Source organism: Haemorhous mexicanus, chromosome 3, assembly GCF_027477595.1.
Source record: "Haemorhous mexicanus isolate bHaeMex1 chromosome 3, bHaeMex1.pri, whole genome shotgun sequence".
Classification (NCBI taxonomy): domain Eukaryota; kingdom Metazoa; phylum Chordata; class Aves; order Passeriformes; family Fringillidae; genus Haemorhous; species Haemorhous mexicanus.
The window spans coordinates 66,330,469-66,348,654 of NC_082343.1; the positions used below are offsets into that span (position 1 = coordinate 66,330,469).

At 41.0% G+C, this 18,186-nt stretch overlaps 1 protein-coding gene across 1 annotated transcript; it reads left to right on the forward strand.

Annotated features, from left to right (window-relative positions):
- Positions 1-455: 455 nt before the first annotated feature.
- SERINC1 (serine incorporator 1) lies at positions 456-17,916 on the forward strand. The gene is made up of 10 exons (XM_059842207.1): positions 456-610; positions 6,192-6,353; positions 7,836-8,029; positions 10,817-10,896; positions 11,078-11,215; positions 12,473-12,642; positions 12,742-12,832; positions 14,101-14,242; positions 14,351-14,581; positions 16,345-17,916. The coding sequence occupies exons 1-10, from the start codon at positions 572-574 to the stop codon at positions 16,481-16,483; spliced, it is 1,386 nt and encodes a 461-aa protein (XP_059698190.1). The 5' UTR covers positions 456-571; the 3' UTR covers positions 16,484-17,916.
- Positions 17,917-18,186: the final 270 nt, after the last annotated feature.

Genomic DNA, 18,186 nt, shown 5'->3' on the forward strand with positions numbered 1-18,186 from the left:
CATCCACAGCTGACAACTAACAAGCTTTAAGCTTTAGCTCCTGGATGCCCCGGACTGACAGACACTGGCTGCTGCTGTTCCTCTGGTTGGATCTCCATTCCTGATTACTGACAGAAGAGGACACAGTCTCAAGCTACCTCAGGGAGGGTATGGGTTGGGTATTAGGAAAAAAAATTTCACCAAAAGAATAATAAAGTACTGGAATGCTCTTCCCGGGGAGGTGGTAGAATCACCATCTCTGGATGTGTTTAAAGAAAGACTGGACATGGCACTTGGTGCTATAGTCTAGTTGAGGTGTTAGGGCATAGGTTGGACTTGATGATCTTAGAGGTCTCTTCCAACCTCATTATTCTGTGATTATGAGGCCTGAAGGCGTACTGAGCCCAGAGCCCCAAGAACATCCCGGCTCCACAAAATCCCGGCGTATTCCCGTGCCAGGCCGGCAGTGACGTGCCCGCGCCGTCAGGCTGCCGGAAACGCCGCTGGGAGCAGTAAACAACGGCGTCGGGAGCCGCGGCCGCCGCTTCCATCTTGGAGGAGCCCGAGCCCGAGCCCGAGCCCACCGGGGACCATGGGCAGCGTCCTGGGCCTCTGCTCCATGGCGAGCTGGGTAAGATGGACGCGGGCGGCGCGGGGGTCCCTCCCTGCCTCTCCCTGCCCGCCGCAGGCTCGGAGCCGGCGCCCGGTGCCTCCCCCGCCCTCCTTCCCCTCCCTCCGCACCCGGGCCTCGCCCGTCGTCTCCCCGCGCCTGTGTCAGCCAGGGCGGCTGTGGCGCTGCCTTCCCTCCTCCTCCTGCCGCACGGGCAGGCTGCGGGCCCCTGCCAGGCCTCTGCCCGGCCCCGTCCGAACTCTGTCCGCCCCGAGTGGCCGCGGCCCCCGCTCCGCCGGGCAGGGCTCTCTCCCCGCCGCGCTGGAGGGGGCGGGCCCCGCCGTGGTCCCTCTCTCGGGCTGCTCCCGGGATCCCCAGGGATCCGTCGGAGCCGTTTCGCCGGCGCTCTGGGGAGCTTCGTCCTTAGCCAAGACGGGCCGGCCTGTCTAGCTGCTGGGCGCCGCTTAATCCGCGGTGCTATGCGGGAGGTGCTGCGGTATCCGCTGAAATGACCTCTCCCCGAATGTTTTCTAAAGAGTCTGATCAGATGCTTTGAACTCCAGCGTTTTTTTCGGGAAAATCAAAACCTGCACGTTTCCCCGATTCTGATATTTGTATTTAATGCCTCTTTCTTATGGCTTTGTCTGTAGCAGCTCCACCCTTTGTAGCATCTTTGTCTCGCCGAGCCATCCCTTCCTCGCGGCACAGTAATCCGTGGTAATGTGTCACCACGTCAGTCAGGTGATTTTTGTTCATGGGAAGCAGTAGATTGAGATGGCATTAAGACTCTTGGCACGATGCAGGAAAGCAAGGAAGTTGGTAACTGATAACTTCAACTGAGGTGCTGCTTTTTTATCAATAAGTGATATGTCTTTCCGAGTCTAGTCCCTGTCTATATTGACACAGTCAAGTGGTTTGTGAGTTTTTAGATGTTTGCTGTAAGAATGTCAGTGGGATTGTAAAAATCTGAATTTTTCATACCAAAAATATTATACCACACATGAATTGAATTAAATTAACTATTATTAAAGCATTCATACACACACTTCTAGTGATATAACAAAACCTCATAGTTATCCAAGCTCCTACATCTGAACGTATGGGCTTTGGCTCCTCTACAACAGAGTGACCTTTAATTAAGAGAGATGATCCATAATCCCTTAATCTCACGTACAAATTATATTAAATTATCATAAAATTGGAAAATCTGCATAAATTAACTTCCAGGCTAATATGCCTGTAAATAATCAACTAGAACACTGATAATATCCGTTTAACTAATTACTGTCAGGGTTTTTTTTGCTGTCATTAACATTTTAAATACTACTTAATGGTATAGCCAGTTAGGCTTGAATTACTAACTGGATATAGTTAACAGTATTATTTTTAGTTATTGTTAAACACTTCATGACATTTTGACTGTAGGCTTTAATTCAAATGCTTGAGTTAATATATACTGCGTTTTCAAGGTCATAAACAGCCTTTCTGACAACCGGTTGGTGTTTGTAGTGTTTGAAGAACCCCTGTCTACTTGCTCTTGATTGTTTGTTTCTCTGCAGAGAAATTCATCCTCTTAGATAAAATTATTTGCATGAGATCATAAGCTTAAATCACATTTACTGTGAGTAGTTAACCCCTGTCCCTTCCTTTGAAGTGCCCAAACAAATCAGGGTGGGTAGCTTTTTGTTAATATTATGTTTCTCTTTCCCCTGATGGCTTTAGAGGGTTCATTTTCTTTCCACATTTAAAACCTCAGCTAATCAGCACTTAAAGCCTGTACAGCAGTTCTGAGCAGGAGGAATCTGTCCACGCTGGTCCCTAGGGATATGTCAGTACAAACTCAGTCTGTGGCTCTGAGAAGGAAGCACACAGTGAGGGTGAGGGAGAGCCGGACCAGGTGCAGTGGGGCTGGTGTGGGGCGAGCTCCCCTGCCTGTGGGGACGCTGCTGTCACTGCTGCTCCTCCGCAGGGCCACGTGTTGTGCTGTGCAGAGCCGCTCTGTGCTCAGGCCTCCTGTCGTGCTTGTGTCTTCTGGGCTTTTGTGCTGTGCTGCTGCTCTGCGCTTCCCTGTGCCGATCAGGCAGTGCTTCAGGTTAGCATTTTTAAGAGCAAGGGGAGCCTGTCAGAGGTGGGGGTGAGACTGAAGCTGTACGAGGAGAACCATCTCAGCAAAGTCTTCTGCTCCTGACAGCCTAGGTTGAAAAAGTAGTGCTGTTTCCCCTTTGCTGTGTCTTGTTTCTATTGTTCTCTTCTCTGAAACAGCTGAGCTGCTGTTTTGCTCTTTTAATATTCTCTATCAAGGCAAAGATCTTGATTAATTCAGTGTCTATAAGCGTAAGAGTAGGGATGATGTAGCTAAACCCTGACTAGGCCCATCAGGGGCTTAGTGTTTTTGCAAATAATTAATTCAATATATAATCATTTAGTCATTATTCCAGTAGGAAGATTATGTTTGAAATTAAAAACTTGATCCGTGTGCATCAGGGGCAGTAAAATTTGTCCTTCTGTGATTTTGTGGGGTTTTCTGTCTCCTCTCTCCTTCAGTATACATCTTGTTATGTGTTCCTCATGCAATTTCCACTGCCCTAGGGAGTGCAGTGACTCAGGCATGAATTAACTTGTATGCCCTGCTGGCTGCTCCCAGAATAGGTGTGTGGGTTTGTCTTTTCTTATTTTGCCTTAGAAAACACCATTGAGCTGCTTATTTTTACCTCAAAAATATAAAGGGATATGAGTTGGTAGGTAAGTAAAGTTTCTAGAAGGCAATAGATTTTATTCAGTTGTGTCTGAGTAACTTTTGTCTAAGCTTCCTTTTGGAAGCAAATGAAAAAGTACTTGTGAAGTAACTTTTTGTCTGCATGTGTGACTCAGCTGAGTCACATTGGGGAGTTAAGCTTTGATCTCCATGGTAGTATCTTGCTGTGTGTACTACTGAAATTTTTGTGGGAGGTGTGCTTTAAATTTAAGAAGAAAGTAGCACAAACTCACCTTGTCTGCTCTGCTGATAAGCTGAATTCCATGAGCTGAATGTTCCTTGGTTCCTGTTCTTTGTGAAGTGTGTAACAAGTAGTTTTGCTGATAGTATAGCACTATTTTGTTGGAATGGTGTGTATTTTATTCTATTTTGCCAATGAAAGAGAGAATTGGACGGTAACGTGATTCCTTATGTAAGCAGCCAGCTTGTATAAATAGTGTCATGTATCAACAGGTGTCTCTTGTTCAGAGATGGATGTACATGAGCTGTTTAGGGGCAAAACATTTTAAAAGCTTGTGTTGGAGCTCAGACACTCCAGTGAGGTGTATGGCCTCTCTGGAGGCACATTGTTTCCCAATGAGGTGGAAACAGTCATCTTCATTTCAGCTACTCCAAGTTTCTCCTGTCTGTAGAAGCGTTCATGCTTGTGCTTCCACTGAGGCGAAGTTGCTTGAATTATTTAGGTATTTAACAAACACTGGGATTCCTTACAGAAGTGAATTTTTGTAACCAGTGCTTCTGTCCTGATGTTTTCTGCAGCAGATGAGCCTAATCATATATTCTATTCTGCCAAACTCAACCTTTTAGTTAAAAATATGTTTAGAAATGTTAATGCAGACAGAATTAGTTCAAGAAAGTAATTTTTTGAACAGAGAACTGAGATATTTTTCACTTTTGTGAAAAATATTTTTTATTTTATTAAAATTATTTTTGTGTGTAGGAAATAGTGTAAGACAGTAGTACTATAAAATTCTGATGCATTTGGAGACAATATTTGCCATATGTTTCCTGCTAATGAAGTGTAGATGCACCTAGTGTAGTTGCTTGCAGTTGTAGAGCAGCCTCAAATGTCCATCAACTCCATCTTTTATGAAGAAGAGGGCCTGAGCGGGATGATCTGGTACCCGGTCCAGTTGCATCTTGAACACCTCCACTGATGGAGACTCTACCATATCCTTGGGGAGGTTGTTGCAGGGACTGGTTGTTCCCAGTCTAAATAATTTCTCTATTATATTAAGATGAAACCTCCTGTAATCAGTGCCTTCATATTATTTGTGCTGCACTGAGTGGAGGAGAAGGTAAAAAGGGGCAGTACAATAGCTTGTTACATCCTGAAATACTTAATAATGAGAATCTGCCTAGTTTCAGTTTAGAAAGACAAATGTAATGGTGAAGTTTGCAAATTTAAAGATGATTCTGTTGCGTAGAGGAATGAAGATTGTTGGCTCCTTGGGAAGGAACATGTGCCAAAAAGAGTACAGGGAAGTTATTTAAAAGATGGAAGTTTGTGGGTTCAGTGCGTGAGTCTGGTTGAAATTGTAGGAATGATAATCGGCCTTTTCCAGAGGGCTTCTCAGGAGGCTGCCAGCAGTGTTGTGGCAGTCTGTCTGCTTTTCCCAGCAACCCTGGGGCTTTTCCGGTAGCAGTGAACTGCTGGCATTTTTGGTTGTCATATGACTAAACTGCTGAGAACTCTTTTTGACACATGCCTGTCATAAACTGGGTGATTGGAATGTCCTGCTCATGTGGCCTTGTAACTACTGCTGTCCTTCCGTGACTGTGTGTCTCTCACACAGTGATGGGCACCTGTGGCTTTTGTCCCATGGTGGAGTTGTCCCTAGATGTGTGCTGGAGGAGAAGCTGGGTTTTAACCCTGTTCTGTATCTTCTTTCTGTGTCATGGTTTGTTGTAGCTCAGAGAAGGGCAGTGATCACACATTTTGATTGTACCTTGCCTCCTTTGTCTAATGTTTACTTGTGGGACCTTGCCTTTCTTTTACTTCTCAAATTGTCACACTGCACATGGCAGAGAATTGTTCCCTGCTTCCCAGCCCTTTCCTGGTGAAATAGCTCCTTTTTTTTTCACACGATTTTCTGTGTGAGAATTACTTAGAGGTAAATTTTGTCCTGTTTGTTTTTCCCCCTTTGTAGTATTACAACTGTACAGCATTCCCATCCACTGCTGCTATTGATACTTGGTATCAATAACACATATACTGCATATTTGCTCTGTTCTTACTGCTTGTAACTTTTACGTTGCATAAATTAATTTGGCAGAGTAACAGAATTATGGGATAAGGGAGTAACTGCTAATATGAAATAGTTTACAACCTAAGATTTAGGCTCTATCACCTGTTTTTTGTGTTTTGGAAATATTTATGGCCCCAGTAAGGATTTTATCCCAGCTGTGCCAGGTGCTGACAGTGTACCTACATAACAGTTCTGCTTGTATCTTTTTCCGGTGGTGTGTTTAATCTCTGCAGCTGTGGAAGGGAGAATGTAGTTGCTAACAGAAGCATTCCTTGCATGTCATTTGGCTGAAATGAAATAAAATTCAAGAGAACAAATGAGCCTGAATCCAGTCTTAATTTCTTCTGAATGGCTAAATGATTACTTCTAATCATTTAGAAGTACTAGAAATCACTTATTTCACTGTGCAGCGGCGCATTGGGAAGCGCTGTTGTTTGGTGGCTCTGTAGCATGTGGCAGTGACATAGACTGCACCAATGGTGGAACGCACAGGATGAGTAATTTTTCATCATATCTGATGGTCTGCACAGCCTGATTAAATATTGAAATCTAGTAATCCCAAGCTTTTTAAATAATTCATGTTCTGTCTTTTTGTCAGATACCATGCTTGTGTGGAAGTGCCCCCTGCCTGCTTTGCCGATGCTGCCCCAGTGGAAACAACTCCACCATAACTCGGCTGATTTATGCCTTCTTTTTACTTCTTGGCGTGAGCGTTGCCTGTGTGATGCTAATACCAGGCATGGAAGAGCAGCTGAAGAAGGTCAGGTTATTTATTGCTAGCATTTTTGGTAGAACAAATTTCACGGATAATAGTAATTGACATCTTGAAAAGCATGGATTTTATTTGGAAATATGTTGTTTTGCTAGCAGCTGTGCTTCACAGTCACCATTAATTTGTTTGTAAGTCAAATAAAGAAGTTGTGGGAAGATCCCTCTATAAATGAAAATCGCTCTTTTGAGGTAAAGCCTCTTCTTTAAGTAATCAGAGGAGAAAAAAAAATTGCATCAAACAAGAAAATTTATGTATGTGTAGTTTCAAATTAAGTATTATTGAGATGCGTGTATTTATGGCACTTAATTGATTTTTATTGTGGTTGTGATTAAAAAAAAAATAACCACACCCTAAGATGTCTTCTAGTTTCATCATGAGGTACTAGTTAAAATTCTATTTCAAAGTCTGTAGTGTGTAACAAAAATATTTTTCACTCATCATAGTAGCCTGTTTTCCACCCAGGGAATTAGGAGATGTTTGTAGGATCTTACAGTTTATTAGCTATATGAAGATGTGATATAAAACTAGAGAATGGTGATGTGACTTACAGTAGAGCTTACTGGTTCACTGATCTTGGGTTGCATGTATTTCAGTTCTGTTTTGCAATCTTTAGTTTTTTTCAGTAGATAGTAGCTTTGGTTAGGCATGATTTTCATGTTTTTTTCCCCAAAATTATTCATCTCTAAACGTGTATTGTAGGTTGGTATAGTTACTACATTAGAGCTTCAATGAGAGCCAAGTTAGTCACCTAGGAAAGAAAATTACAGCCTTCTGGAATATGATTTGACTTCTGAAAGATGTTGCTCATGTCCTGGTAGTGACTGGAGAGAATGTTCTCAACTGTTTCATATGGAAATTACGAATACACCTAATTGATGGTGATGGTACTTTTTGGGAGAGGCTGTGTCTGTTTTAAAGAGATGTAAGCAGGCTGCCACCTCCTCGCTATGTCATAAGCCTGATAGTAACTGTCAAGACAAATTTATCAGTTCACAGGTCTTTGATTATCTCTTGATTCAGATGTGCAAGGGAAAACTGCATTTCTTTGAGAAGTTCTGAAACTGCTAATAACATGAAAAACCTGTTAATAAGATCTCTGTCCTGTTCATGAAAATGTTCAAGGTCAGGTGGCATGGGGCCTTGAGCAACTAGATTTAGTTGAAGATGTCCTTGCCCATGGCAGAGGGGTTAATCTAGGTGACCTTTAAAGGTCTTCTCCAACCCAAATTATTTTATAGAAAAATTTATTTTATTTTATCCTGCCTGTGCAGTTTTTTTTTTCCTTGCATGTGTTTGATATTCTAGTTGGACTGCAGCTAATGATGCAGTCCTTCAATATCATATTTTCTAACAGTGTTAATAGTTTCATAATGTTACAATATTAATGAATTGAGTATTGGAAATTTATTAATATTCATTTACTGACAGAAAGTCTTTTAATGATGCTGATGTGTGTTGTATTTATCACAGATTCCTGGATTTTGTGATGGAGGGTTAGGAACAAGTATTCCTGGTGTGCAGGGCCATGTGAACTGTGATGTCCTGGTTGGCTACAAGGCCGTGTACCGCGTGTGCTTTGGCATGGCCATGTTCTTCCTTCTCTTCTCCTTGCTGATGATCAAAGTGAAGAGCAGCAATGACCCCAGAGCAGCGGTGCACAATGGGTAAGATGCAGAAATGAGTGCTGAGATGAGTTAGTGATTAATTTTTGTTTCATTCCACAGAGATTTTTTCAAGAAATAAAAATATTTAAGAGCCTCATCTAAATTATATTCCTCTTAACTTTGAAGTTTGTAAGGACTTTTGTTCTTTTCTGAACAGTTTTCTTTAAAGGTTGTAGCGGTTACACATATATAGCAATATAGATGTATAAAACATGTCTTTTCTCTTTCTGCTATCTTTTCAATTGTCCCTCTGGAAAAAGAAATGAGTTATGTATCTAGTTTCTGAGCTTTCCAGTGGATTTTCGTTTGTAGGTGGAAGAATATAGTGGAATTTCAGCTTGTGTATTGACACAAGTGGTAGTTTTCATCCAGGTTCTGCCTATGTGTAATGTAGCTCCTTGAACCAAGGAAATGTAAATATTTGTAAGAGGTCATGATGCTGAGAAGCCTAAAACCATTTATGGTGCCTAATCTTGGTCGTCACAGTGATTGCCTAGACTACTTCTTTTTAGAAGTGACTGTATTACAGAAGCTATGAATAACTAAGCCAAAAATTTTATTTTCTATTCAGTATAGTAGGATTAGACATGTCTAAGATAAAAAGAGAAAAAGCTTCAAATTATTTCTGTAGGGAAAAATAATTAAGACTGAGCAGAATATTGCCTTGTTTACTTTTGGGTTTTTTGAAAAAGAAGAAGTACAGTATTAAGATATGTTAGCAAGAGTAACTCAGTTCAGCCTTTCCTCCACCCTGTTTTGTTCAGGAGAACATGCTTGTTGCAAGCAAAAAGAAGATGGTTCAGCTACATTCTGTATCAGAGCTCTGTTGTTTTTTTGTTCTTTTTCAGAAAAAGGCACATGGTGATTTTACAAAATGAGGAATGTTTTTTACCTAAATTTTTTCTAAAGTGTTTGGGATCTTCTTGATAACCTTATTTGGAGTTGTGCTCTCCAATACAAATTTAGGTACTGTTTATGCAACCCATAGCAGTTTGTTCTTTTAGCCAACCTAAATCAGCAGTAGGATAAAGGAAAAATTTAACTGTTGCTGGTAGAATGTTTAATAACATTACTTTCAACACTTCTGTAATAACTTGTTGCTTCAATAATATGTGTTACAGTGGGCTTTATGAAAAGCGTTACAGCTTTTGATTATTTGAAATTGTCTGTACGTTCAGTAATATATTGAGATGCAATCTTTTTGTCAGTGATTTGAAATATTTAGAATCCTAGGTTTTTGCATGTATGTGTACTAACTTTGTTATGCTTGCATGCAAGTTAAGCTCAGTAATACAATCTAGTGCCAATGTTCACATTCTCTGCTTTATTAATGGCAGTCAGAATGGTTTCTTGCCTCAGATCACAATAGAAAAAAATAAATTATAATGTATCTACCAGGTAATTGCTGGCTTGTACAGAATGCACAGCGGCTTTAGGTGTTATTTCAGATGACTATTGTTTTCAGTTGTAGAATGGGGTAGAGCAGTAAGATCCCTTAAAAAAAGCCTAGAATTAGAGATTAAATATATATAAACTTGAACCCATTTCTATTTCTATAATTGAGAATGACATTCATTTAAAAAAGTGGATTCTAAAACTACTTTTAGTGGGGTTTGTATTGCACTGTAAATGTTAGAACTTAATTCAACTTTCAGACTGGATTTTGTCACTTCTCTATATCCCAGAGAGTTGGTCCATTTTGTTCTGTGTTCTACACTTCTGTCATCACACATAGTTCCTCTCCACACAATTCAAACTTATTCTTCTGGTGTCCACCATTTAATATCTACAGTCAGCAGGAGAAATTAAACTTGTTCAAGTATGGGAAGAAAAGAGAAGGGATAGAAAACTTGAAAAACTGACAAGTGTTTGACATGGTGGGGGTGTGGTACATATCTTTGTGCTGTTATATTCAGTTTTGAAGTGCATGTAGATGGCATCATGCCTGTTTTTGGAGCTGCCTGTCACTGGGATCAGAAAAAATAGTCTTTACCTCCTTACAGTTTTGTTGGCATAACAGTTTGAAGTTCTCTATGCAGGGTATATTTATACAGTTAGTGTTTGGGGTGAGTTTGGTGTATCTTTGGAGCAGAATATTCCCTTGGAATATTCTGGAAACATCTGGAAACATCTGATCTCTTTTGATGGTCTGTGAGTGCATATCTTTTACTGGAAGAAAAATTCCAATGACACTGCCTTGAAGCAGGGACTTGGAACTTGATTGTGTCTTTTCTGTGCAGGATAAATGATTTGCTTTTGTTTTTGTGCTAAATCCTCATCAGCTGTAGGCCTAAAAAATCTGAAGTTGGGTGGGAAGAATCTCAACTTTTCTATATTTCTCTCATGTAGGAAGTGAACCAAGACTTGTAGGGAGCTCGAGCATAATATTTTATGTCATTGTAGGTACCAATCAGATCTTTGATACTAAAAGTACAAAGGGATTTTTTAACCCATTTTTCTGATATGCAGACAATCCAACAATCTCACTGTTCTGGTTTAAAACATTCTTAGGAAAAAAAAAAAAACAGCTCACAATTGGCCTAATTTGGAATTCACAAGTAAGAAGATACCTCTGGGAAACGTGTCAAACTCTGTGTCCGTCTAGCACAGTTTCAGCATAATTTTTTAGGGAACAAAAATCTTGGGCAGATAAAATTTTTATCCTGCTTCAAATGAGGCAAGTTAAGAATGAGCAAATTAAAAAAAAACCAACGCTTGAAGATGTGTATTTTATGTGAGAATTAGACCAGACTTAACAGTTGCCTTATTTTTTTTATTTCCCTTTAGATTCTGGTTCTTTAAATTTGCGACGGCACTTGCAATTAGTGTTGGAGCTTTCTTCATCCCAGAGGGACCATTTACAACTGGTGAGGGAATATTGTCTTCCTCTGTATCATGGTGCAATCATACTTAGTTTTAAAACATGCTGATGTCATACAGTTTTAATTGTAGCTGTGTAAGTGTAGTGCTTCTCTGTGTTTAGGGACACTAAAATGGGGGGTAAATCACCTATGGTTCTTAACTGGTTTTGTTTTACTTCTCTTCTAGTGTGGTTTTATGTAGGTATGGCTGGAGCATTCTGCTTTATTCTTATTCAGCTGGTCTTGCTTATTGACTTTGCCCATTCCTGGAATGAATCTTGGGTTGAAAAAATGGAGGAAGGAAACTCAAGATGCTGGTATGCAGGTAAGGAGGGACTGTACTACAGTCAAGTTTTAAATTTAATTTGATGTGCATTGTGTTAAATAAGTTACTTACTGAATAGTTCATTTTACCATTGCAGAAAGGGCTGCTTCATGCATGAGTATCATTTTCTCAGATGTGTAGTTTAGCTCCATTGATGTCCTTCTGTTGTCAAGTTAAGTAAGGGGAAGCAGGGAGAGATGCAGCAGCCTCTGAGTAATAAGATCTATTCCCTGGGAGTAGGGCATGAGTTTCACACAGCCACAGAATGGGTGAGGTTGGAAGAGACCACAGCAGCTCATCTGATGCAGCCTCCCAGCTCAAGCAGGGTCATCCCAGAGCACACATGGCACAGGATTGTGTCCAGATGGTTCTTGAATATCTCCAGCGAGGGGGACTCCACAACCTCTGTGGGCAATCTATTCCAGGATGCAGTCATACACAAAGTAAAGAAGTTCTTCCTCATGTTCAGGTGGAGGTTTCTGTGCATCATGATATCAGAGAAGTGGCAACTGCAGCTTTTTGGATTTTTCTTGTTTTGTTTTTTGGGTTGGTTTTGGGTTTTTTTTTGTTGGGGTTTTTTGGTTTTGGGGTTTTGTTTGTTTGGGGGTTTCTTCTTGTTTCAGCCATAGGTTTTGCTAGCCCTTCAGTGCTGATTAAAAACAAAGTAACCTGTTAGTGCATCATGTTGAGTAGAATCATCTCAAACAATTGTTTTTTCTGGTTGCCAGTTAGTCATTCTTAGAAGGTATGTGCTGAATGAAAGGTCAAGGTAGTGAAGGAGAGTAAAGTCATCTCACTGGAGAAATGTTATTTTAATAAAGTGTTTCAGATTTGATAATTTAGGTGTTTCAAAAGACAGCATGGCCTGTCTTCATTCAGTGGCCACTTTTCTATTTAGTGTTTTTACTAAGATGTAATTTGGAAATGAGATTTTTGTTTTAGCCTCTGAAGCTTAAGTATTTCTTCAATTTCTTTTTTAAGCTGTTAGCCGAAGTGTGTCCAGTACAACTATATTCCTTTATCCTCCTTGCTTCTCCTGGTTGCTGTTAGGGCATTCGAGAATCAAGCATGGCCTCACCATTCCCATGTATTGTTTCTTTTTAATACTTTACAGGTTATTTGAGAACTTCTTTTACGTTTCAGTGCCCATAACTCTCATTGTATATTGTATCCCACATTTGATAATCATGCAGTATTATTTCAGTTGTAGTAGTCTGTGTTATTAACCAGTGTAACTATGGTTTTGTTTCTTCACAGCTCTGCTCTCAGCTACAGCTGTCAACTATCTGCTGTCTCTAGTAGCTATTGTCTTGTTTTATGTTTATTACACTCATCCAGAAGGTTGTTCTGAAAACAAGACATTCATCAGTGTTAATATGCTCCTGTGCATTGGTGCTTCTGTAATGTCAATTCTGCCAAGGATTCAGGTACGATTTTAATTCTGTTCCCTCCTGTATTATCACACTATAATTGTGCCTGCAACTTTTGATTGCCTAACTTCCCTGTTCTGTGACTCCTCTGTGTAGGAATCTCAGCCAAGATCTGGTTTGCTGCAGTCTTCGGTGATCACAATTTACACAATGTATTTGACTTGGTCAGCCATGACCAATGAGCCAGGTAAGTGTAGTAGCCCTGTAGAGCTTTTTGGGTAACTGGTTCAGCAATAAATTGTACTTCCACCTCTTTTGCAGGGCAGGTAACAGAATGTGCATGTGTTAGGGCTCAGCTACATGTGCTCCTAGGAGCCCACTCTCCTGAGGGATAGGAAGGGATGAGCAGCAGGGAAGGAGGGCAGGGTCTGCATGGCTGGTCCATGCAAGCTCCCTTGAGGGGGAAGCAGAGTGCCACTTCTTCCAGGGTGTGCTCACCTTTTCCTCCCCCAAAGCTACACTCCCAGCAAGGCCATAGAAAATAGCAACCTGGCCTTGCCCACACATCTCTGAGCTTCACCCCCTCTGCAACCAGCATGCTAAGGTCATGTCTTTTTCCCCTGCTTGTATGGCATGTAATTTCTGCTGTTTGCTGGCAGAACTGCAGTATTCCAAAGCTTAGATTTTGCAGATCAGTGCAGCTCCCCTGAGGAGTCTAGGAGTTTCATCTCTCTACCAGGTTTCATGTTTCTTAGGTGACCAAGATGCTACTGATTATATTTTTCCAAACTGAGGATTTATAACAAGTATTGATAAATGTTGTCAATGGTTATTGTGACTGGAAACAGTTGTATGTCTCTAAAAATAAATAAGTCAAGAAATTCTGATGATTAAAATAAATCACCAGATATTGATTTTAGTGGTTTTAATTGGGTCTCTGACCCTTTTGTCTTAGCTGTAGACAATCTTCTGTGTTTCTGTGTTATGGAATACATGAGTCATCTAATTCAGGCAGTGATTATGGGAAAATAAGATTGTCTACTACTTTCAGCTGTTTCATTAGTGTTACCTGTGGATGCTCTGGATTGGGAACCACTCATAATAAAAAACTGACTTACTGGCATTGTTTTCCAATTCTGGGATGACTTGGGTACCCCATCTATGGAATATGTTTGTCAAACTTGTTTTCTAGAAGTAGAATTTCTGAAGTTTATTATGCAGAAATTTCTGTTTTATTGCATCTCATTATGTCAGATGGAATAGTAAAGCAGTTGATGCATATCTTACATAAGTTCAGAATCCTTTAATTTGCTCAAAGATACAGATTTTTATGCCATATACTGTCATTTCCCTGCTCTAGAGATTCAGTAGGCTAAAATTAAATTCAAATTTTACTTTAAGACTGTAACAGTCACGACGTTCCTTTCTATTTCTGTGCATTCAGCATGGAAATGTGCTATTAAATATTTGTCCTGTTCTTGTTTTATGTAAGTTCTATTGCAATTTCCCTCACAGACAGGCGCTGTAACCCCAGTCTGCTGAGTATCATTGGTTACAACAGCACCACCATTCCAACCCAAGGTCAGGTAGTGCAGTGGTGGGATGCACAAGGGATTGTAGGACTGGTTTTGTTTCTTCTGTGTGTTCTTTATTCAAGGTAAGATTCCTTTAAAAAAAATACATTCATTTGTATCACTTCTTATTGTTGGATACTAAATTGTATTTATTTGGGTATCTGTACCCTCTCCTTCCCTGTCATATCCAGCATTCGGACATCTAACAACAGCCAAGTTAACAAGCTGATGCTGACCAGTGATGAATCAACACTGATAGAGGATGGAATGCCCAGGAGTGATGGCTCCCTTGATGATGGGGATGATGTTCACCGAGCTATAGATAATGAGAGGGACGGAGTTACTTACAGTTACTCCTTCTTCCACTTCATGCTTTTCCTGGCATCACTATATATCATGATGACACTTACCAACTGGTACAGGTATTTATGTTTGATTAGATGTTGTGCTGATAATGAGCATACAAGAGGCCGTCTCTTGCTGGACAAGGAGACTCAAGTTGCATGCTCTGGAATGTAGGTCTTGAGTGGGCTTTCTCAAGGGAAGTGTATCTGAAAACTGTAGCCAACCTTGTTCACAAGTGCCTGCCATGTTTTCTGGGATGATTCTTGTCATTCACTGAACTGCTGAAATACATCCTGCTAAAGTGAACAGGATAAAGTCTTAAATTATATAACAGTTAAAAATTAGTAAACACTAGGCCCATGTCAAGTACAGAGAGCTGGAAAAAGGACATGTTTTATCAACAGGTTAAGGGGAAGGTGTTTCTTCCCATCTCCTCAGCTTCTGGGGCTTCCCAGTACATGGGAAGAGAGAGAGACATGGACATACTGGAGAGAGTCCAGTGAAGGGCCATGAAGATAATTAAGGGACTGGAGCATATGTGATAAGAGAAGCTGAGAGAGCTGGGACTGTTCAGCTTGGAGAAGAGAAGGCCCAAGGGGTGTCTCACCAATGTATATAAACACCTGAAGCAGGTGTGCAGAGAAGATGGAGCCAGGACTTCTCAGTGGTGCCCAGTGACATGTCCAGAGGCAAAAGGCACAAACTGAGACACAGGTGGTTCCCTCTGAACATCAGGAAATACTTGTCCATTGCTAGGGTGACTGAGCACTGGCACAGGTTACCAGGGGAAGTTGTGGAGTTTCCATTCTTGGAGGCACTCCAAAGCCATCTGGGGCAGCTGGATTTAGGCATCCCTGCTGGAACAGTGGAGCTGGACTTGAGAACCTTTAGTGGTCTCTTCCAACCACAGCCATTCTCTCGGGGCTTGGTGGAAGGAAATTATGTTGTCTGATCCTTGAAAAAAATCCTCCCAATAAAATAGTCCTCCTGTGTGTGAACTGTTGCTAGCAGCTAGATCAGATGTTCTTCAGAATTAACAAATGTAGGTGAAGGTCTCTAGTAACTTGTCAAAGAACAATTTGTATCGAAAAAGCAACACTAAAAGGTACTTCCTTCAGAAGTAACTCTTAATTGATAGTCCTGCTGTGAAATTGATTTGGGGCCCTACTTGGGTCCAATATAACATCAAGATGATCAATTTCTCTAGGTGGTATTTTGCCCTGTTCTTCTAAACTTCTTCTAAGCCTTCTGAAGTTTACATTTTTGTAATGGAGTTTCTCACACACTCTTCATGTAAATAATGATTATTTTGCATTCCTTTCTGGAGGAGGAGAGAATTGATGGACTGTTGGTTTGACCAGTGCGGTTGGAGAGGTGGCAATTTAATCCTCCAATCCATGGTCACTTTTGGAATGCTCTAAATATTGAGGTTGGGAAATAAACATGTTTTTTTTTTGCCAGTGTCGTTCATTTTGTGTCGTATTGCGACAGTGGTGTCCTTTGGCAAGGCAAAATGCATTCTTTTTGTATCTAAGTGCTATCCATTTACTGCCTTTCTGCAGATTTGTTAGAGATTCTTTGTAATTATTTCTGCTTTTTGGCAGCTTCTCCTACTGAGTATTTTTTTGTGCTGTTATTGTTTTTCCACCTCCTGTGACACCTACTTACAAGTGGTGTTGTTGTACAGACTGGTGTGAACTGCCTGGGAGAAGGGTTCTTTGATGTGTGAATTGAGAATGATCTCCTGTGAAAACAGTGTTGAAGGGTAGCTCAGAACACAAGTATGTTATATTGAAAAAAAAAATAGCAAATGATCCTTTTTCTTTTCCTTGGTTCACAGTCCGGATTCTTCTTATGAGACAATGACTAGCAAGTGGCCGTCTGTGTGGGTGAAGATCTCTTCCAGCTGGATTGGCATTGTGCTGTACGTGTGGACTCTGGTGGCCCCGCTGGTTCTCACCAACCGTGACTTCGACTGAGCTGTGCTGCTCTGGAGGGAGGCTGTGTTAGCGCAGTGTGTCTCTGAAACAAACAGTATTCCGGGTAATAGTGCGGGTGTAAATACATGTGTGTGTGCTGTCCAGGTAGTATTCCCTGCTTTATCCTGCATGATTACCTTGAATCATGTCTTGTCATTTCAGTAAATGACTTTTCTAGCTGAGCTCAATGGTAATTGCTGTAACGATGGTTTTCATAGGATTACTCCTACTTTGAGTACTTTGGGAGTATGAGATATAAGATCAAGAGATTTTGGAAGTATGCTTTTTTCCCCTCAATTGCATTAAATGGTTGTAGGAAAAAAAGTGCAAGTGTCAATTAGGGTAATTAAACAGTGCTAGGTCAGGCTTTGCAAGTGAAGAAGGGTCTGCCTTTGATGATCCCTGTTGCCTTGATTCCAAAGTAAGCCTTGAGTAAGTGTTGTTAGACTCAAAGTGGAGCACGTGTGGGTTCACTGGACATCTTGCAGCGCTTTGGCACTACCAGTCTGACTTTTCGCATGCCGAGGGCAGCAGTACCTTCAGCACAGATGTGAGGGGGGAAACTTGCACCTGGAGCTGCAGAGGAGCCAGTCCAGTGTGTCGCATTGCACACAGGAGGACAGGCACCTTGGGGAGAAATACCCTGGTATCAGATGCTCAGAAGCATGTTTTTAAGGCACCTGTTTACAAAGTGCATCTACATAGTATTACTGGTTTTTTAAATAGTTTAAGTAGCATAGCTGTGCTGTAATTTATTGCTGTTTTGTGTGCCACTTTCTTGGCTAAGCTACAATCACAAAGTTTGCAAGGAGCCAAGTGGTAAAAGCTGTGTAAGCCCTTTGGAGGAATTGAGTATTGTGATTAAAAAAAAAAAAAGTAAAAAAGTGGAGAAGGCGGAGCACTGAAGTTACAGTAACTAAAGGAGGAGGTTTGCATTTACTGAGGCTTCAACTGAAGGGTTTCTTAAAATATTTGGGACTCTGAATCTTGAAATCTTTTACTGTATTCGGTATTTTGCTTGTTGTCCATTGCCAGAGATGGACTTGAGCCTAGAAAGTCTAAATCTAGGCATAGTTCCTGTGCAGTTACAAAATCTTAAAATGCTTTTGTGCTTGCTGCTTTGTAACTGAAGTACATAAGCTGCATACTTTCTCTGTTACTTGCTACAACTTGAGCCTAGTGCAGCCTGACTGGGAGTGACCCTGGAGCCTGCAGCAGATGTCATGCTCATCCCTTTCTGTGGTGTTTGTAACTGTGACTTCTTGTTGCTATTCTCTAAGCTTTTATTTTAATTCTGCACCTGAACACTTACATTTAATGCAGAAAAATCTGACATGTCAAGTCAAACTTGAGACAGTAATGGAAAGATTTAGTAAAGGCTTGTAATAATTTGGAATATGTTGTTACCTTATTAATAAATAAATTTGGATGAAGATGGCCCATGACTTTTGATGTCTCATGCTGCTGCCAGATGTGGCTATTGCAAAGGTTTGTGTAACCTTTTCATCCCCTCTTCTGGGGATGCTTTGTAGCACTGTCAGGTTCTGAGAAGAGCCAGCAGTGCTGAAGAACACACCTGTGAGTCCCTGGCTCTTTCAGGAGATCACATGTGACACCCTGGGTGAAGTTCTCTGACAGTTCTGTGCCCTTGGCAGCCATGTCCCAGCAAACACTAACATGCCTTGCACCTGGAACTGCATTCC